Raw genomic sequence first — 21,905 nt, 5'->3', positions numbered from 1 at the left:
ACCAGATTTCTAATGCATCTCTGTATAACCCTTGCAATCTGACAATATAGTATGTATTAACCCAAAAGTGTAATGTTGGAAAGGGAAAGGGAAATGAAAAGACATTTAAAATAAAGTACGCCATAATGTGGATCTGATAAAAGTCAATATTTTAATTTTCTCTCAATCAGTAGTGCATTAGAAATCTAGAAGTATGCATCTTTAGTTCTAAACCACTTGAATTGTATTTAATGGTGACCAGATAAATAACTTGAGAAATTTCTTCTCTGCCCGGTTTTGTCTGTTAGGTAACATTTTTAGGGAAAATCGTAAAGCTGTGCACATTTTTCTGAATGTACTTTTGCTTGTCTGTACATTCCCATCAGTATACATTAGTGGTGCACACATCACCATGCAATGATTTGGAATCTGAATGTTTTTACTCTGATCATTAAACACTGGTGATTACTTCACACACTGTCCAGTTTTCAGCTGACAGAGCAAAATGAAATTTGTCATGCATATATATTTATAGGCTAGCAAGAATTTAATTGCACAGTTGCAATACATACTCTAATCTGCTACAATCTGATTGCTTTCAGATGAAAATCCTCCACCAAGGATTATCAAATCTGTTTAACTACATCTGATTGTATTTAATCGATTACCAACCCCACACATGATCATTATTAGCAGTTTGATCAAATGTTAAGGCCCCCATACATCAGAGATTGATTGCAGCAATCGTGCAATTTGCAATCGATTGTGTATAAAAATCTTTCCCTTTTTCAGTCGATTGCAAATTGCACGATTGCTGCAATCAATCTCTGATGTATGGGGGCCTTAATCCTGTAGTTTAATGTGTGACCAGCTCTACACAAAGTGCTCGTGACTGACGCAATATCCCCTCTTTGTATGTCCTAGTTATCTTGGGGAAAATAGAGGGAATAATTTCTGGCTGTGCTCTTGCAGCATATCGGAAATTGTGGAATTCATCGGGAAATTGTACTCGTGTAAATCGGTGGTATAGTTGTTGTCTTGATGAGAAGTGTTGCTGCTACTTGTCCTATTTAATAAGAATTGATTATGTAGCAGGTACCAGTGTGACAGATCTTCTCAGGGATCTATCTAACCACTGTCATGCTGTTTAAAGGAAATTCTGAGGGAAAGGAGGGGTTGGTGTAGGACACGATCTTCCTGCCCTTACACAGACTTGTTATGGGAGAACTGCTGAGTTAGCTGAATTTCACGGTGGGGAGAGGTGAGTTGGCACTCTGCCGCTGTGCCATCCTCTGTCTATGCCATTGTTTGCACTGCTTGCTAAGTGTTATATTCTGCTGCTGAACAGATGTTCACAATGCCATGAGCAACATCAGCCATTCTCCCCCCACACAAGCATAGTCCGTGCCACCGCTCATGGCCCTTTATTTAAGAACATGTTGTACAAAATAAACCGGCATTTATTAGTGATATTATGGCACTGTAATGAAATATCCAACACTTGAGTATTAGCATTTATTTATATATTGCCACCAATTACGCAGGACTGTACAGACTATATTTTGATATTTATAAATGTTCCAGTGGAACTTAGTCTAAAATCCATAACACACAAGTGCATACACTCTTATGTATTATAAGTATGTTTTGGGGTGTGGAAGGAAAGCAGGGTACACTGAGGAACCCCACACAGTCACTGGGTGAACATGACCCCAATACTGTAAAGCTGCACTGATAACCATATGGAGGGAGGTGTGAGGGAGATGTATGGAAGTGAGTTAGGGGGATTAGTGGTATCAGCACACGTGTATAATGAGGAGATGTGTGGTAAATGCGCCCCTGACATTATCGTTGCTGCTATCTACAAGATAGAGAGCTGATATGCTAGGCAATGTATCAACGGTCAGTGGCACTGACTGTTCTGACAACTGCAGCTATCGATTTTGACAGCTGTAGCTGTCATTTCCCTATCGCCACAGCAGGGACAGCACTGTCTATGGCTGCGGGGCTGCACATGGAATCTCGCGATGCTTGCAATATCTCACACATGCCCAGTGGAGCCTGTCTGAGGTAAGAGAGAGCGCATCAGCACTAGGCACTCTGGCAGACGAGATGTTCATACATCTCGTCAGTAGTGCTCACTGCTTATTGCTTCACCTTAGTAAGTGGCGAAGCAGGAAGACATAACTGCCTGGTCAGTGCAGCTACAATACATCTTCCCCTGTGTTACAAACAGTCACAATTTGTATTTTCAGCACATAATGGACAATTTTGAATAAACATTTGTAGAATTAAATGCTGAGGTCATAGTTAATGCATATATTAACTGATTTGTCTACATTCATTTGGTCAATGCATCTTTATAAATCAAATGTTCTTTATGGGAATTCTGCAGTAAGATGGCTAACCAGTGCCCCTATGGTCTCTTGTGTGGATAGTCCCTTTTGTAATGTAGGAAATCTTTATTATAGTTTGTGCGTGTGTATTTCGCCCTATATACTCATGCTGAAAATTTGTTATGTTAAAGGCAACTTTGTTGTATTATCTATGTAAGAGGTACTTAATTCAAACATTACAAGACAATGAAGTTTCACTATTGTTTGCATTATGTATCCTGTCCCATTTGATTTCATGTGTATTTATTTAAGCTCCATATAGAAAACAATATGGGTTTTAATGTTTATATCGATAGATTCAATAATAAAGTGCTAAAAGCTTCTCCACATAGAATAAACAGTACACTTATCCTTTACAAAGTACTTTACTGAAAGATGATAAATTAAAAGTAAACTCAGAGCGATTGTATATTTCCCAGTACCATGATGCTCCTGAAAGTAAATACTTGGATATTCTATTTTCTTTAGTAAAAGTTTTGTAATTGGTTTTAGTTTTGTAATTTGTAGTACAGTAGAAGTGAGTTTATACCAGTTACTTCTCTTTACGGTTATGTAGAGTCTAAATGATATGCTTTTTGTATCTCTGACAGGCACGGGGTTCAGGACGTTCACCCCTTTTTATTTCCTGACTGAGCCAGCAGACACTGTGACACTGCGTGGAACGCCAGCGATCCTAAACTGTTCTGTATATGCTGAGCCAGCAGCAAAGATTGAGTGGAAAAAAGATGGAACTTTTCTAAATTTGGTGTCTGATGATCGGCGCCGGCTACTTCAAGATGGGTCTTTGTTCATTACCAGTGTGGTACACTCCAAGCACAACAAGCCAGATGAGGGCATCTATCAGTGTGTGGCTACTGTGGACAGTTTGGGCAGTATCGTAAGTCGCACCGCGCGACTCTCTGTTGCAGGTGAATATTTCCCATAGTACTATAGTGTGTGTGTGTGTCTAAAAATATATTAATGCACAATTGTGAATGGCACATTCTAAACAATAACAGCTTTGCAAGGTCAGGCGATAGTGTCATTTAGATACAATAGGTTTTATTCCCAAAGCACTTAAATGTTTCTTCAGTTTACTAATATTGATGATGCGGTGTCCAGAATGATGAAAGTCCAGTAAATGTTTTATAATCATGTGTAATTAAAATAGACAGGTGTGACAAACATGGGGGTGAATAATGAATTTAGATGCATAACCCTGCACTACAATTACAAGAGTGTGTTTAGAAAGCAGTTTGTAGGTTTGGTGATAACACTCTGGTTACCAGATGCAAAATTATTTAGTCCAGAGTTCTCTTAAGGCTTATGAACAAACACATTTAGATGTCTCCTCTCTCTGCATAAGCCCTATGTGTGGTGGTCAGAAAGGTAACATGTTTCTGTATGTATAGAATAAGTTACTGTACAGTCTTGAAGCATTAGTCCATACAGCACCTCCATATATAAGGTCTATTCACCTCTCCCCTATTCTTTTACAAAGGGAAGCTTTGAGGAGTTGAAGGAAGTTCTTGGAAATCTTTTTTTTTTTTTTCTCGTTCAGTCCACAAATTGTACACACGCATGTTGTATTCAATGGGGGAGTGTGGCTCTATCACTGAGGGATGCCATGTGACTTGATGAGTGGGGGTGGGGGGGGAGGGAGGAGGAGAGAGTGCTGCAGGCTCGAAATGAACAGAATATTGATCTCTGACAAAATGCATTGGTGTCACTAACTGTGTATTGTATGGGCTGTGCTAGATTACATTCACACCCAGTACAGCCTCTCTGGTAACATCTGTCACTGGCTTCTTTCAGCTTTGCCTTCCTCTCCACTGTGTTTTGCCTGGTCTTCCTCATTGTTTGCTTTTTGACTTATGTATCCTCCTTTATTTTCGAAAGACAGGTGATGTGAGATTTATTTAAAAATAAATAGAAAATAAAAAACCTAGAAATGTTGTGAAAAAACTACTTAAAATAGTGGAGGGGGTATCAATATATTTTTCTGTGACTTGCTGATCATAATGTTCTGATATATTAATGTATTTCTCTTTCATCCACTAGGGAACACTGGAGGTGCTTACGCTGGGGTATAGAGGCGTGGATAGCTGGAGCTGGCACTTTAAATAATTTAGAAGTGTGAAGCTCCTCCCCCTCTATTCCCCACAATCCCTCAGTTTAGAAAATGTGCCCTTTGGAGCTGGTCACAATCTGCCGTGCTCCAGCAATACTTTGAAAGTTATTTTATTTAGTTTAATTTTTTTTAAAGCGGCTGTGTAAAACAGCGTGGCTGACGTTTTTTATTGATAATACATGCCTGCATCTCTCCTTTATGCAGGAAGAGTGCAGCATACTTACAGAAGGCTGAATTCTACTGCTACCATCCCTATACTGCAGAATCCTTGGCAAAGGGGGCTGTGAGACAACTAGGGTGTATATACAGTGAGCAGGGAATTTTCATTTGTGGGGAAAGTGTGGTGTTATTGTCCTCCTCTGTTCCCAACATCAGCCTTCTGTTTTTTCTGTATACTATCAATATCTGTATATGTATACTGTCTCTCCTTTTCTGCATAAGGTTGTCTGTGTGGCTGGATTATATAAATGACAAGCAAACTTAGCCACATGCAACTGGCTCCACGTTATGGGATGCTTGTTTAGATAATTCTATAACTGCATCACCCACCCCGCCAGGGGCCGTTGACATGGTAGGGGTTATAGCAGACTTGGACATGTAAGTCTCAACCCCCCTGGGTGGCAGGGCTGAGTCTCTAGACGGCCTGGTATAGGTTATGGGGCTACTGCTATTCACCGCTTCCTATCAAAGGCTTCTCATAAGCGGCCTCTCACGACATTCCTCCAGTCAGAGGAGTCGGACGAGCAGATCCTCGCACGAGGATACTGAGGAAGGGGAATTGAAGGAGGTTTTCAATAATGCGCACCAAGATTTGGAATCCACCTCTACAGGGAAGGAGTCCTTAATTGTGGCGGTCAGGCAGATTTTTAATCTACCTGAGGACATAGTTCCTGCAACCCTATTGAATGAATTAATAGCCAGCCATAAAAGGTTTGGCTGTTTTTCCTTTCTCACAGCAGCTGTCAGTGCCCGGGAAACAACCGGATAAGAGATTCCCCGTAGTTTCCCATCCTTATCCATTGCCGTCATCCATGATGGAAAAGTAGAAAACACCACCTCCTGTTGATGCGTCTGTTTCTCGTCTGTCTAAGAATACAACGCTTCCTATGCTGGGTGCAATGTTGCTTAAGGACCCTTCTGATCTTAAGTTGGAGACAACACTGCAATCTATTTATACTGCAGCGGGAGCTCAACTTAGACCTACACTTGTTAGCACTTGGGTTAGCAAAGCTGTTTCTTGCTGGGCTGTCCAGTTGATTACGTACAGAGAGATTAGACCATGTGGTTGAGTGCATACTACAAAATTACTCATTCATGTTCACGGTAATATGAACCATTTATACACATTCATGGTCACAAAAATGTCTGTTTTCCAGACTGTATAAGTTGAGGCTTGGACTCTGGCTTCCAGAGCGGAATTACGTCCTCTAGCAGAACACATCCGTGAGTCAGCAGTTTACCTGGGCGAGGCTTTCAGGGATATCAGTCACATCAGTGCTCGAATATCCGCTTCTACCATTTCTGGTCGCAGAGTTCTCTGGTATGTTCGTGGCAGGCAGACGCAGTATTCACAAGTGCTGTTGAGGGTTTACGGTTCACTGGTGATATGCTTTTTGGCCTCGAATTGGACAAAGGAATATCCCAGGCCATTGTGGGTAAGTCTTCTTTCCTCCTTTTCTACTGCTCCGGCTCCCACAAGTACTTACACGGGTTCCTATTTCCTTTTAGTTCGTACACCACAGCCCTTTTGTGGTAGGCCCAGAGGTGCTCCCACAAGAGGCAGCAGAGGTAGGGTCGCTCTCATACAGTTGCAAGACAAGGTGGCATGCAAATCTTCCGTCCCACCTGGGATCTTCTGCGGCGGGAGCTTGTTTACAGACTGTTCAACAAGTTTGGAACCAAATCGGTTCTTCACCACGAGTCTGCCAATACATACACACAGGGCCAGGATTCTTCTGAAAGCTATCCAGTCTTTGCAAGAATCGGCAGTGCTAGTTCCGGTTCCAGTGCATCTTTGAGGTATGGGGTTTTATTCAAACCTCTCTGTGGTGCCCTATCCGGATGGATCAGACAAGCACATCTTAAACCTGAAATCCTTAAACCTGTATCTGAAGATGTATCGTTTCAATATGGAGTCAATTCGCTCTGTCATTGCGAACTTGGAACCAGAGGAGTTCCTAATTTACCTAGATATAAAAGATGCCTATCTCCATGTCCCCATTTGGGAACCGCATCAGGCCTTCCTGAATTTTGCAATCTTGCTAAATCACTATCAGTTTCGGGCATTGCCGTTCGGGTTATCTTCAGCTCCCTGCATTTTCATAAGGATTATGTCCTGATTGCACACCTTCGGTTGTCAGGAGTGAACATAATTCCTTACTTGGACGACCTATTAATCAAGGTTCCATTTGGAATCTCTATTCTTGGACCACCTCTCTGACATATTAGACTTTAATACTGACGGTTGGAAAATCAATTTCAAGAAATCTAATATCAGTCCAGCCCAGAGACTCCGGCCGGCCCAGAGTTTCTGGGGATGATTCTGGATACAGCAATACAGAGGATTTGCCTTCCGGATGACCAGGCCGGGATATCTGGTTGCTGGTTCAGCTAGTCCTCAAACTGAAGAGGGTGTCCTTGCCTCGTCTGCATCTCTTGGGGAAGATGGTGGCTGCTTTCGAGGCACTGCAATTCAGACGATTCCACTTGCGAGGTTTCCAGCTAGACCTGCTATCACAGGGGATAGCTCCGACCACCAGGGTAGCTCTCCTCTGGTGGGAACAATCTCATTTGGAGTGTGGAATTGGTTAATTGTGACAATGGACGGCCGGTATGGGGAGCAGTGGTCCTCAACTATCATTTTCAGGGTCAATGGTCCCCATAGGAGAGACGGTGGGTCATAAATGTGTTAGTACTCAGAGTATTTTACAATGCTCTGTTCGAAGCAGCACAGTGGCGTGACGTGACGACTGTCGCTTACATCAACCGCCAGGGAGGAACTCGAGTCGCATGGCCATGCGGGCAGTATCTCAGATTCTCCGGCGGGCCAAGAGTCAGTAATTCTGTTGACAGTATTCATCTCGGGAATGGAAGCAGATTTCCTAGGGTGCCAGAATATCCATCCTGGAGCAGGGAAGCTTCATCCAGACGTGTTCCATGCAATTAGTACATCAATGAGATCGTTTTCAGGTGGACTTAATGGCGCCTCGATTGAATCAGCAACTCCCAGCATACGTGTCAAGAACCCGGGATCCACAGTCCGAGGCTGTCGACGCACTCTCAGTTCAGTGGAACTACGACTTGGTTCACCTGTTTAATCTGATTCCTTTACTTCCTCGTCTTTTAGAATACATCACAAGTCGGTGTCTTCTCGTGGCTCCGAACTGGCCTCGGTGAAGTTGGTTCCCGGATCTTCGGTCCCTCCTAACAGACTTTCCGGGCCTCTTCCTCTTCGCCTGGGCCTTCTGCTTCAGGGTCTTTTCATACATCCCAACTTAGCGCAGCTGTGTTAACGGGGTGGCTCTTGTGCAATATCTTAAGACGCAGAGGCTTCCCATACTTGGTTATCCTCTCTATGCTTCGCGCCAGGAACTTTGTTTCGGCTGTACATTATCATCGCCTCTGGCGTTCTTAATACTTGGTGTATAGGTGTGTTTACGGCTTTCCGGTTTTCCTGTTTTTTCTCCTAACCGGATAAGAGTCGGGCCTGTGCTTGGGATTTTCTGCTCTTCCCAATTTCTTTCAGTGCAAGTTGGCCCTCATACCTGAAGTGCAGACGGTCCTTCGGGAGGTTTTGACTGTGCAGCCACCTTTTTTGTACCACCTACACTTCCTGGGACTTAAAATTGGCATTATTATTTCTTCAGTCTTCCATGTTTGAACCTCTTGAGGAGGTTGGTATTGAGTTAATTACCTTGGAAGACAGTCCTCCTCCTGACCTTGGCTTCGGCTAGCAGAGTTTCGGAATGGGGAGGCTCTGTCCTATAAGCTGCCTTACCTTGTGTTTCATGATGATGGGGTGAAACTTAGTACGGTAGCTGCTTTCCTTCCTAAGGTGGTGTCTGTTTTCCACATAAACCAACCTATTGTGGTGCCTTATTGGAAAATGTATTGTGCCACATATATCCCATTAGCGATAAATTTGTATACTTTACATATTTAAACTATATGCAGCTTTTTTATGTCCTACATATCTAGTGTTCACACTAGGCTCTTGATTGGGCAAGACACCAATCAAGAGGGAGGGCACATCTATACGCGTCATGTGATGCCCCCTTTCCATCATTCTAGAGGGCGTGCCCAGCACTCACAGAGATGCTGGGCTGCCACTAAGCTCTCACTGCACTATTCACCCTCTGCACAGTGAATTCCCCGGCGGGACAGTGAGAAGCGCAGTGGTATAGTGGGAGGCAGGCCACCATGGACCAGCCGACATCAGGCTGTGATCAGCGGGGTGCCTCCCATCTGTGCGTCTAATGCATGATGATGCTCACTTCTCACCTATTCAGCTAAGAATTCTGTTGTGTATACGTGTCCTCATACATAATGCCTCAATACGCCATGCGGTGTGAGCTGCCAGGTCTGTGCAACTCTGCTAGCGTTGGTCACCTTTTTGCGTCTTTTTTTTTTTAGTTAGCTGAAATTTGTGTCTTGGGTGCATCGGGAGACTGCACTGATTCATTTGATATGCAACACGTTTATATCTGTGTGCGACTGAGTTTGTATACGAAGCACAATAGAACTTGGCGTGGAAAAATGCATTGGCCTCTATATTGTAGCACTTCATATATAAATTCAGAGACTCAGTCACAAACATATTCAAGTATTTGCTTAGCAAATTAGTATAGTCTCCTGGTGCGTCCTAGTCGCATTGCATTGTGACGAAGACGTATCTGTGGCAAAAAAGACACCTGGCACTAGCGGAGTTGCACAGGACTTGGCGTGCCGAGAGGGGAGTTTTGGCGCCACTGCAGCAATTATGTATGAGGACACTTCTGTATGCATATATTGCCCTAGGTAACTAAATCAAATGAAACCACCATAGAAATGTATGCGGGAAAAGCTGAAGTGGTTTTGGTAGTTGATCTATGTTGTCTTTTAAGCCTGTAAAATCTAGAGTAGGGAATCGTATATTCTCTAATCCTATATTTTGTGAGCTGCATAAAGAGGGATGACCCTTTTGGACAATGCTTTATTGTATATAGTATGGAACCATATGTAAGAGTAGATTTATATTTTTTCTGTACATAGTACTATAAGGATCCTTATAGTTGTCTCTTCCACTGTAATTTTCAACCCTCTACCAATCTAGGGCCCTGTTATGACTCCCCACCACCACTTATGGCATCCCAAAGCAGTTGTATTGTGTGAGAATTATGACCTATATGAATAAGCTTGCAGGGAAGCTTTTGTTGAAGATAAGGATATCATGGTCCAAAGATAGTTAGGATGGTTTTCAAGTGCCTGCTGAGCACTGCCAGCAGTTAGTAGAATCTTTTATGAAAGCTGCATTACATCATGTAAAGAGGATTATGATTGTATATTAGAGAGATATAAAGGGAAGCATTAGAAAGGTTAGTGTCCCTTTAACTGTGGATGTTAATCACCTCGTGCTCACACTTAACAAGAAAATTGGTAGTGATTTAATTACCTAAAAAGCAGCCTAGGCAGTATATATATGTGTGTGTGTGTGTATGTGTATGTATATATATATATATATATATATCTATATATCTATATCAGTAAGACGAAGAGCATGATAATGACATATGTTTGAGATAAGTAATTGGATTGTTTGTGTAGATAGGTGTCCTTACCATCTTTTAGATCACTTTTTTTTAGATTTGTTTCTTTCTAACTTTTTGCGGTTTTCTTACTCCTTTATTGTAGGTCTTACACGATTCTCCAGCCAGCCAGAGGCCTCTTCTGTGTATATTGGAGACAGTGTGGTATTAAGTTGCGATGTCAGTCCAGAGCTGGTGCCATTTGTTCACTGGGAGCAGGACCGATCCCTCCGAGAGCTGGATGATAGGGTCATAATGCTGTCTAATGGCAGCCTAATCATAAGCAATGCTAATGAGAGTGATGCTGGTGTGTACCGCTGTGGAGTGGGCAGCGGAGCAGCCCTGAAGTACAGTGAGGAAGCGGAGATCAAAATCCTTCAAGGTAAACTTAGTTGAACATTTTCACTCAAGTATTTGAGAACTTTTATCTTTCATTGATGCTCTTAGGGATGTGCTGTTGCTCACATTGCATACTGTAAATTTTACAGAAACAAATGCTTGTAGGTACATATCAAGGACTATATAGTATGTGTTCAGCAGCTTTCACTTTATGGAGCAGTAAACCCACCTAATCTGCATTGCAACTGGGAATGTCCTCTTTGAGGATACTGATCTCTGTTTGAGAAATATGTATCTTAAATGTCACAGTACCACAGGCTCTTCCATCTGTGCTCATGTATTCAATATATCAAAGTGAAATAAAAGTATTGAGGTGTAGAGTTTAATTTGGCCTGTGTCTTATTCAATTAATTAAAATCTGTTCTAGATCTAAATCTGATGGGCTTGGCTTTGCTTAGATCTGTCGAACAGATCAGTGACTGGGTTGTCACTAACAGCTAGAGATCACTGACTAAAGGCCGGGAGCCAATGAAAGTGGTTAATGATCACAGTCATCGTACCTGCACGTGATAAAGCAATGTTAAAGCTTCACCTATGTTCTGCTTTTCATAACCCGTATGTGTTCATGGGCTAGGAGAGACAGAAATACTGCACATTGGTCTATAAAGTTTTTTTTTTTTTTTTCTTTTTAATAAAAAAAAGTACTGTTCTGATTAGTATTAAATATAACTTTTATAGCGTAAATAAAAGTAATGGTTGCGTTAGCTTAATTGTACATTTACATAAACCGTTAAACATATTTCAGTTATACATTAAAAATAGCTTAGAGACTGGATTTAGTATGAAGGACCTGTTAGGGGATTGTTGATGGGGAGAGTATTAGTAATGTTACTGTGGAAAAACTCCAAAAGGGTGAGTTGTCTAGTTGGGTTGGATACAGGATGCTGGCGGTCAAAATCCTGACTCCAGCATCCCAACAGAGTTAGGATACCGACACCTGTCAGTAGGTATTCTAACCCTCTCTCTAACCCTCCCTTCCTAGTATCTAAACCTAACCTCCCCCTCTCTGCACCCTAACCCTAAACCTCCTCCTATCCCCGCTACTTACATGCTGACGCCGGGATTCTGACAGTTGTCGGGATTCCGGCGCCGGTGTTCTATATTGACCGGATCCCGTCTAGTTAGTGGTTTTGTTCCGTTAACAGCCCCCATCCCTTTTTTCGGACCGTTGCATATTTTGTTGCGTTTAGTTAGAACCTATACGTTTGGCTTGTGGGAAGAAATGCACGCAAACACTGGAACGACATACACTTTACACAGATCGGGTCCACATTGCTGCTCCATTCTCCATTGTTAAGGTCTAGTTAGTGTTAAATGTTTTTTATATGATAAGGAAAAAATAAAGAAAGTTTGTTGTGTATGTTTAGCGAATTGTAGTAAATAGAAGTTAGATTTTGGTGTGATTTTGGAAATCGAATATTTACTAAAATGTACTAAAACCAAAATCACACTCAAATCGCACCTCAAACACAACTAATTACACCAAATAGATACAATGCACTGTTGGACCAAACCTCGATCCCTTAACAATGACACACATACAAATCATGGACTTGCTAAGAATCTTGTTTGTCAAATCACATCTCGTATCGCAAAATCAATAGACAACAAAATCAGTAGCATGTTTGGATGTGGAAGGTTTTATATTCCTCTAACCTTAATCATGATGCTTATAAAAGAAGACAACGCAGCTGCATCACAGTCTATGATTTAAACATTGCGGTGTTTGGGCAAAGCTTTCTCTATATTGGATTCCACCATTGAATGAAAGAACCCAGGAGCAATAGAAATATTTGTGAAACGTGCAATTCAAATTGGTTTTAGGAGAAATTCTGGATTTGCGAGTTTGTCGCATATGCCACAAATCACTCTGAGGACCATCGAAAACAACCTCTATTGTCAAACATGATTCTTAGTAAATTCATAAAATGTTCCGGCAGTGACCAGTCACACAAGCTGTTTAACAACACGAAGAGTCTCTTTCCTGATACAGAGAGCGCCAGGGGGCTGTCATGCCATAGCAAAGCTGTGAGCACAAGCATTAGTATCCCCAAATCCATTGCAGAGATAATTGGCATTTTAACCTGACTAAACACCACAGATAGTACCATTCGAGGGATGATATTGGTTCTACGGCTCTTCTGCTTTTTTTCCTTCCTCTAGCAGATGATACGACGCATAGCTACATAGACAAATTCGTATATGGATTAATTTTTGGGGCGACAACCCCTTTTCCAATTTTTGGTATAAAAAATGCTGTATTTCAATCCATTTTTGCACAGGGATCCTGTAATATAGAATGCCTACCTTCAAATGACCTGAATCACAGCCATCCATATAAACACAGGCCCCTGAGCACTTAAACACATTTTTTAAAATGTACCTGTTCAAACAATGCATTTTAATAAATCCCATGTATATCATAAAGGTAAGCTCAAACTCCGCAAATCAATTCCCACAAAAAGGTCCATGTGTGTCGTGGAAACCTGCAGCTGTACAAATGTATAGTTACACAAACATTCACTCTGAAAGACTAGTATTATGGATGAGTATTATCCATTCTCCCTTTCATTATTTAAATGCTAGGGCCAGAATCAGAGAAAAAACAATTCTACACATCAACTCCTTTCCTTTTCCATGCTCATTCCTTATTGTATAATGGTGATGAAGAAAATGCTATTCATCTTAATATCAAACGACCGCACAATCAGTCGTGGGGGGAAGGACATGTCAAATTTACTTTGTTGCAATGTGGTTAAAAAGTTACACGTGGCAATATTGTAAGATATGTCTTTGCCCCTGATAGTGTTAAGTAGTCCAGGTCCTGAAGTGGTTTTACACCGCAATGTCACCATAGATTCCTTCTGCAGTTCTAGACTGTTGCATCTGCTCAGGGTGTCACACAGGAATAGTCGCCTTGGGCCTGGGAATTAGTTTAATGGCTACTGATGTGATTGTCTGAGGTTCCTTTATTTCAGACGAGGGACCATCTTTTTATTTTGTATATTTGGATTGTTATGTATCCCCTTTCAAGGGTTAAAATGCTTTTAAGTTAATTTCACTGGGGAGTGTGCAGCTAATTATATCATTTGTTTTTATTTACTCAGCGACGGTCATGTGTATTGAATTGTGCTTACATAGAAGCAGCTTGTGTCAAAGCATTAATAATGTCCATAGTACAGAGCTATGTGCAGTAGAATCGGCATTGCAATAAGTATGAAATGTTTTGGTGTGTTGGGGTATCCTTTTTGCTTCCATAGCCTATGAATGTGCTTCCTCACTCATCCCTCGTCTCTCTCTCTCTCTCTCCCATGAACTGGCACTCCTTTCCTCAGAGTCTGGAGAGGATCGCCCCTTGGTATTTCTCCGCCAACCTTCCACCCTCACAAGTGTTGTTGGACAAACAGCTCTTCTGGCCTGTGTTGTATCAGGGTACCCCACCCCCGACGTGCGCTGGAGTTACAAGCAAGAAGAAATCCATTTTAGGAGGTAATATAATGTGCATGGTTACAAGTGATAGTATCTGCATTCATACAGTTTGCTTAATCATATAATTGAGTACAGTTTATGACTGAAACATTTCAGAGTGAACATGGTAAAACATTTACTTTGTTGTGTGCTGCAGATTGTGGTTAGTGTAGAGGTTCCCAAACTCTGCCATTACAGTCCATGTTTTGAGGATTTCCATGCTTGAGCACAGGTGACTACAATTAGTACCTCAGTCAATTTGATTTAACTATCTGGACTCAAGCTTGGATATCCTTAAATACTGCACTGTAATGGCGGAGTTTGGGAACCTCTGGGTTAGTGCATTACCGCCACCTGAAAGAAGTATTTCATGTCTGGTGCCATTTGCCCTTCATGTTTCAGTAATCAGGGAACTTTAAAACATTATTACACTTCTTTTATAGTATTGGGATTATTGTTTCCAGGTGTATTTTGTGCGGTGTAGGGGTTTTTGACTGTTTCTTAACAGTATTTTGGAGTAATGATCTATTGTTTTTATGACAAATCTGTACATCCTCTTACATCCTTGCTGATCGTTCTACAAGCATGCACACGCATCGCATGTTATAACCCACAGTAGTGTAAGATATGGCGTGCACTTTGATCGCACCATGCAATCCTATGGGGCCGGGGGTATGAACGCAGTGCGCATATCCGCTCGCGGACGCACGCCTCGTGCCATGCATGGCACCATTTGCCGCATACACTTCAAAGATGCAAGAGGACATATCTGTATTGGAAACTGGGAAACCAATTGCCCTTTTGTGACTTGGTGCTATTGTATTTTTACAATGTATTTGTGTGTGTGTGTGTGTGTGTGTGTGTGTGTAAGACTTTTATTTTGGGAGTAGCAGGGGTCATTGGTAACTGTTTAATATTTGCACAAGTGAATGACACCTGTCCAAGCAAGATGCTATTGTAGTAATTGTGAGTAATCAGGGTGGGTTTTTGCAAACTTAGAGAGTAATGATTTATGCCAATGTGCGATGACACTGGTGAGCCTCTCCTTTTTCTGTTCCGGTGTAATCTATCCATAGTAGCTGTTCTATTTTAACTGTACAAAGAAAAGTGTTTTGAGAGTTTTACAAGTTGTACAGGTAATTCATAGAAATAAACACATTGATTGAGGCTCTTAGAATCTTTCTCACCTCCATGAAGTACTGTAGACAAGAAAACCATCATAATTAAATGTCTTCTATTTATCCAGGTTTTCCTGTTGGCTACTTCATTCATGTGATTTAAAATAAGACAAATTCTAAAGCCAGGCACACACTGGTGCGATGTCGGGACGATGTGCCACTTTGTAATGACATATCGCCTATCTGTGTGTACGCATGATTGCGCATTCCCGCATTCGCTAGCAACGGTCGCCAGGTTTGATGTGCTGCACATCAAACCTAGCGATATAGCTAGAGTGCATTGTTAATGAATGACGTAACGGTGATCGTTCCATCATTCATTAAAGTCATCCAGGTGTGTATGCACAATCACTGTTCACTGGCATTCATTCCGATGTTGGGATGAATGTCCGTCGCTCCAGTGTGTACCCAGCCTTATGCAACAAATGGCAGTCAACTTTTTCCCAGTTTTGAGTTTGCAAAATTGTATCTGTCATGCAGAAGTATGCAAGAAGACGAGCAGGAGTCCTTTATGTGATTTGGTACAATGGCACATCACATAGTTTAAGCACACTGTCTCACAGTACCCTGATAATGTTGTTTTAATTAAAAGTATTACCCTTTTAAATTTTGGGCTTAAACACATTGGGAAGTGGCACCCTTTATAAGCTACTGCTTAGAAAAAAAATTCCCCCTCGCAGGAACCATCCTTTCACCTACTAAACAGCGTACAGAAGCCTGTGTTATTAAACAAAGATTTAAACATTTGATTTACTGGTACATAAGACCTGCTTACAGTCTTCAGTAGTCCATGGCCCAGACAGGCTTTTTCTATAACTCCCAAATTATATTATTTTTCAGTTTTTGCTAAGCTAAACTTACTGTTCTGACACCGAGGAATTCTGTGCTGGAGTGGCGTGTGTGTGTATGTATGTGTGTGTATATATATATATATATATATATATATATATATATATATATATATATACACATATATACACACACACACACGTGTGCATAAATATTGGGACATTGACAGAATTTTCATATTTTGGCCTCTATTCACCACCACAATGGCTTTGAAATTAAACAAACAAGATATGCTTTAACTGCAGACTTTCAGATTTGATTTGAGGGTAATTACATCCAAATCAGGTGAACGGTGTAGGAATTACAACGGTTTCTATATGTGCCTCCCACTTTTTAAGGGGCCAAAGGTAATGGGACAAACTAAACAATCCTAAATCTAACTTTCACTTTTTAATACTTTGTTGCAAATCCTTTGCAGGCAATTACAGCCTGAAGTCTGGAACACATAGACATCACCAGATGCTGGGTTTCATCCCTGGTGATGCTCTGCCAGGCCTCTACTGCAAATGTCTTCAGTTCCTGCTTGTTCTTGGGGCATTTTCCCTTCAGTTTTGTCTTCATCAAGTGAAATGCATGCTCAGTCGGTCTCAGGTCAGGGGATTGACTTGGCCATTGCATAACATTCCACTTTTTAGCCTTAAAAACTCTTTGGTTGCTTTTGCAGTATGATTTGGGTCATTGTCCATCTGCACTGTGAAGCACCGTCCAATGAGTTCTGAAGCGTTTGACTGAATATTAGCATATAATATTGCCCGAAACACTTCAGAATTCATTCTGCTGCTTTGGTCAGCAGTCACATCAATAAATACAAGGGAACCAGTTCCATTGGCAGCCATACATGCCCATGCCATGACACTACCACCACCATGCTTCACTGATGAGGTGGTATGTTTTGGATCATGAGCAGTTCCTTTCCTTCTCCATACTCTTCTCTTCCCATCACTCTGATACAAGTTGATCTTTGTCTCATCTGTCCATAGGATGTTGTTCCAGAACTGTAATGGCTTTTTTAGATGTTGTTTGGCAAACTCTAATCTGGTCTTCCTGTTTTTGTGGCTCACCAATGGTTTACATCTTATGGTGAACCCTCTATATTCACTCTTGTGAAGTCTTCTCTTGATTGTTGACTTTGACACATATACACCTAACTCCTGGAGAGTGTTCTTGATTTGGCCAACTGTTGTGAAGGGGTTTTTCTTCACCAGGGAAATAATTCTTCTGTCATCCACCACAGTTGTTTTCCGTGGTCTTCCGGGTCTTTGGGTGTTGCTGAGCTCTCTGGTGCGTTCTTTCTTATTAAGAATGTTCCAAACAGTTGATTTCGCCACACCTAATGTTTTTGCTATCTCTCTGATGGGTTTGTTTTGATTTTTCAGCCTAATGATGGCTTGCTTCACTGATAGTGACAGCTCTTTGGATCTCATATTGAAAGTCGACAGCAGCTGATTCCAAATGCAAATGTCACACCTAGAATCAACTCCAGACCTTTCACCTGCTTAATTGATAATGAAATAACGAGGGAATAGCCCACACCTGTCCATGAAATAGCTTTTGAGTTGATAGTCCCATTACTTTTGGCCCCTTAAAAAGTTGGAGGCACATATAGAAACCGTTGTAATTCCTACACCGTTCACCTGATTTGGATGTAATTACCCTCAAATTAAATCTGAAAGTCTGCAGTTAAAGCACATCTTGTTTGTTTCATTTCAAAGCCATTGTGGTGGTGAATAGAGGCCAAAATATGAAAATTCTGTCAATGTCCCAATATTTATGCACCTGATATATATATATATATATATATATATATATATATATATATATCTCAAATATTTATTTATTTTACAGGATAAAAAAAGTAGCTCGTTTGGACATCCAGATAAAAATATCTGCACTCTGGGTCTATTATATTAACAAGTGTATTAAAAATGCATATTTTCAGCATGAGACCAGCATTTTAAAGCACGCAAGTGTGTACAGGTATATGTAATAGGTTCTGATATGCTGAAACCAGTGTAATGTTGGTAATATAGCTACTAAATTATATCCGCAATTTCCTATAAGGCAAACCCAACCTGATTTTGTCTTAAAACGAATTGCCGCTTTAAATTTAGCAGCTATGTGCCTTATTCAGACTTGTACGCAAACCTGATGTTATGCGTACAATTCCGATGGTGGGCGGACTGCGCATGCGCCTGGGCCACAGTGCCCTGGATGCGCAGCCTAATTGACAGGCTGCAGCCGTTTGAGGGGTGGGGTATGGGTGGCGACGAGGACAGTTCCCCATTTTTTTAATGGCTACGCATATCCCCTCCATGCCAACTTGTGGTACTTGGGTATTGAGTTGTTTTGATTGTAAACTCATGTGCTTTGTTGTTCTATTGTTTCACATGTTATCAAACATCCAACAACCCTCTAGTAGTTGTTCTTATTTAGAGAGACCATTGTGACTTGTCTGTTCTCCAGTGTAGCATGTATGGTATTATGTCTGCCAAGATAACACTAGACCCTGTAGAGAGAGATTAGGATTCTGCAACAGAGTTCAATTCTTTCCTGAGTTCCAGTAATCTAGGAAGATCAATACTACTGAGATCATTTCTATAATGTAACGGACATTAAGGGCTATGCATATTTGGATGATTTGACTTTATGCTTCCATTGACTGCTCCTACCCTTTACAGCTCAGACAGATTGGCATTGTTGGCAAATGGCTGCTTGCAGATCAGCAGTGTGACAGAGGAGGATGCTGGGATCTATACATGTACAGCAGACAATGGAAACAAGACTATTCATTCCCAGGCTGAGATCCTTATACAAGGTATTTGGTAATGCAGATGAAAAAACAACTATTATTATTATTAACCAATTAAATAGCCCCAACATATTGCACAGCGATCACAGAGATTGTTTTAAGCTGTGCCACAATTCTGCCTTTTGTATTGGTGACCTGGACACACCTGTAGGAGAAAGGTACTTGGACCTATGTTTTTGTATATATTTATTTTTATCTGTATTTGGTTATATTATTTTAATCAATATACATTTTAGTTCACTTTGAATATTTGGCAATGTTTCTTCACACACCTGAGAAACTATTATGATTTGTAAAGCTAGGATTATTATACCATATGCAGATCAATGGAATAATCGAAGCCTCTTGTTCCAGGTCTTTAAAAATATAAATCTCCCATTATCCTCATTTCACATAGTATACTTCTTTTAACACTTCATCATTAATATTGTGTTATATAAAAATGTTGTCTTACATGCTGGTTATGACTTAAAGCTTTAGTAAGCCTGTGTTGCCTAGGAACGAGCTGTTAGCCACTTTCTGTGTAGATTAAACATGAGCTCAGTATTATACATAGTGCATACTTTAGCAAGGAATATAACATACTATGCAAAATACCAGAAATGTATGGGTATGGGATATTGATGGGTTAATTTCTACTTCATGTGACTGCTGCCCATGACTGGGTGGCACATTTATCATCTCATTGTCTGGACAGGGATGTAATGCTGCCCTCCCTTGGGGCCTTTCCCATTTCCTTCCAGGTGATAAGAGGGGCAATTGAAAATAAATGAGGTTGCTCACACAGAGGTTTTGTTGGTGATGCATCCTCAGGATGTCTCCTATGGTGTGTGGCTGCACCTGTTTCATTCGATCTCCCACATGAGACAGGGTGGTGTATAACTGTATAACCTTACTCTTCCTGTGCATTAATTATGTCTTTGTATTGTATTCTTTCACACATTTACATTCAGCAAAGTTTAACCCCTTAAAAAGAAACTAGGCACAGTTCATGTGCCGAGCAGGATGAGTACGGGATGCCGAAATTCTAAATCCTGATGCCGGCATCCCGACGGGGTTAGGATAATGACACACTTGTTGGTCAGTAGACTAACCCTCCCCGTCTCCCTACCCTAACCCTCCCTCCCTGGTGCCTAAATCTAACCTCTCCCCCCTAGTGCCTACACCTAACCTCCCCCTCTCCTACCCGAACCTTAAACATAACTTCACTCACACTAAACTTAACCATCACCCTAGTGCCTAACCCTCCCCCTAACCCTGTTACTTACCTTTGGGATTCCGGAGGTCTGATGCCGGTGCCAGAATTCTGCCCGGTTATTGAACGGATCCCGTGCCGAGCAGCCTTTGTCTGTACATTTTACAAAATTGGGACCTTTATCCAACTGTGCATGTATTGTGGCCTACTAATTGGAGCTAGGTCAAGACCCCATTATGGCCTTTATTTTAAAAAAATAATAATAAAAGAAAAAGATTTGGGTAATCTGGGCTCCTCAGTGACCCATAGGTAGGAAGCTAGGTTTCTTAGTGGAAGATTCAGCCATACCACTAATGATAAATTATGCTCCCTATTCTAAATCACAATTTCTAGTACTTAATATATCTACATGCAGTAAATTGTCTGCCTTCCTGCAGTGCCTCCTGTGTTTCATGTTAAGCCATCCAACACTCATGCTCATGAATCTATGGACATTGTGTTTGAGTGTGAGGTGAGCGGAAAACCCACTCCGTCTGTAAAATGGGTGAAGAATGGAGACATGGTAATCCCAAGTGACTACTTCAAAATAGTGGTAAGTGAACAGTAGTGCTCATAAGGTGTAGTGTGGAATTGCAGCATGTATGTAGTCAGGGAGCCGGTGGTCGAAATCCCGGCATTGGACAAATGATAAGCGTTGAAGTCCCGACACCTATCATTATCCACCCGCCAAAATGTTGACGCCTGGCATACCGAACGAAGGTAAACCGGGCGTCGGGACCTCTTAGTCGCGGTAGGGGGTTTAGGTTTAGGGACTCCCGGGGGGGAAATAGGGTTAGGCACCCCCTTCCCAGGAGGGTTAGGGTTAAGCTAGGGGAAGGAGAGGTTAGGGTTAGGCACCCCCCCCGGGAGGATTAGGTTTAGGTTGCGGGGAGGGGGCATTAATTAGGGTCAGGCAACCCTGGGGGGAGGATAGGGATAGCCACTAAGTGGGAGGTTAGGATTAGGCACCCCGAGGTGAGGGTTAGGGGGAGGGGAGGGTAGGGATAGCCCATTTACCTCTGCTGTTGGGATCTTCACCCATCTGCCGGCGTCGGGATTTCAACCTCCTGGCCTCACGTCTGGCGGTCATACATACCAATTCCCATGCGGACACCTGGAAGCAATAGATATACAGCCATGAAAGTGTTGTACTTGATGTACTTTTTGTGGAGCTATGGAAAAGATTCAAACTAAAAGCAGAAGGGATAATGGGCCTGATTCAGAGCCGGACGCTATTTGCTCTCGCTCGTCCAGAAAAAGGGGCAGACTATTTAAATTGACCGTTCGCTCTTTGCGGTCTGTTGATGCCTCTATGTCTGAACGAGCGAACAAAACATGCAGACTTTTTTTGTAACAAACGCCCCCTGGCCGCTCGCATCATACGTCATCTCCGCTATTTATTAGATTAATCGAGTACATCGAAAGGCGAATGAACTGCTCGCTATTCTTGTGGTAGCATTTTCCTACCGCAATCATGCGAGCAGTTCTGGCTAAAAGACACCCAACTGACGTGGTCGATGACTCTGCTTTGTTAATTATGCACACCCATTAAACGCCCGTTTTGACCGTTTGGCACGCCTGTGTTCTGATCCCCACTCCCCGTTTTCAAGCACCTTCCCTAGTTACCACCCACAAACTCAAATTAGCAGGCATTCGCTATATTGCGAGCATACGATTTTCGACCGCACTGACTGGTTCGC

The 21,905-nt window shown here is 41.8% G+C and overlaps 1 protein-coding gene across 10 annotated transcripts in view; it reads left to right on the top strand.

Moving 5' to 3' along the window:
* The window catches only part of NEO1 (neogenin 1), a 156,181-nt gene that overhangs the window by 100,932 nt on the left and 33,344 nt on the right, over positions 1–21,905 (top strand). For all 10 annotated transcript variants that reach the window (XM_088446300.1, XM_088446243.1, XM_088446298.1 and 7 more), the window contains exons 2-6: positions 2,966–3,283; positions 10,375–10,650; positions 14,003–14,156; positions 18,841–18,977; positions 20,604–20,758. In XM_088446300.1, coding sequence (XP_088302426.1) covers positions 2,966–3,283; positions 10,375–10,650; positions 14,003–14,156; positions 18,841–18,977; positions 20,604–20,758 — 1,040 coding nt within the window. The remainder of the gene's footprint in view (positions 1–2,965; positions 3,284–10,374; positions 10,651–14,002; positions 14,157–18,840; positions 18,978–20,603; positions 20,759–21,905) is intronic.

This window comes from Taudactylus pleione, unplaced genomic scaffold (assembly GCF_031769625.1).
Source record: "Taudactylus pleione unplaced genomic scaffold, aTauple2 ptg000019l, whole genome shotgun sequence".
In the NCBI taxonomy this organism is placed as follows: Eukaryota; Metazoa; Chordata; class Amphibia; order Anura; family Myobatrachidae; genus Taudactylus; species Taudactylus pleione.
The sequence above is the reverse complement of the archived record's forward strand: the minus strand, read 5'-3'. Positions and strand labels throughout refer to the sequence as shown.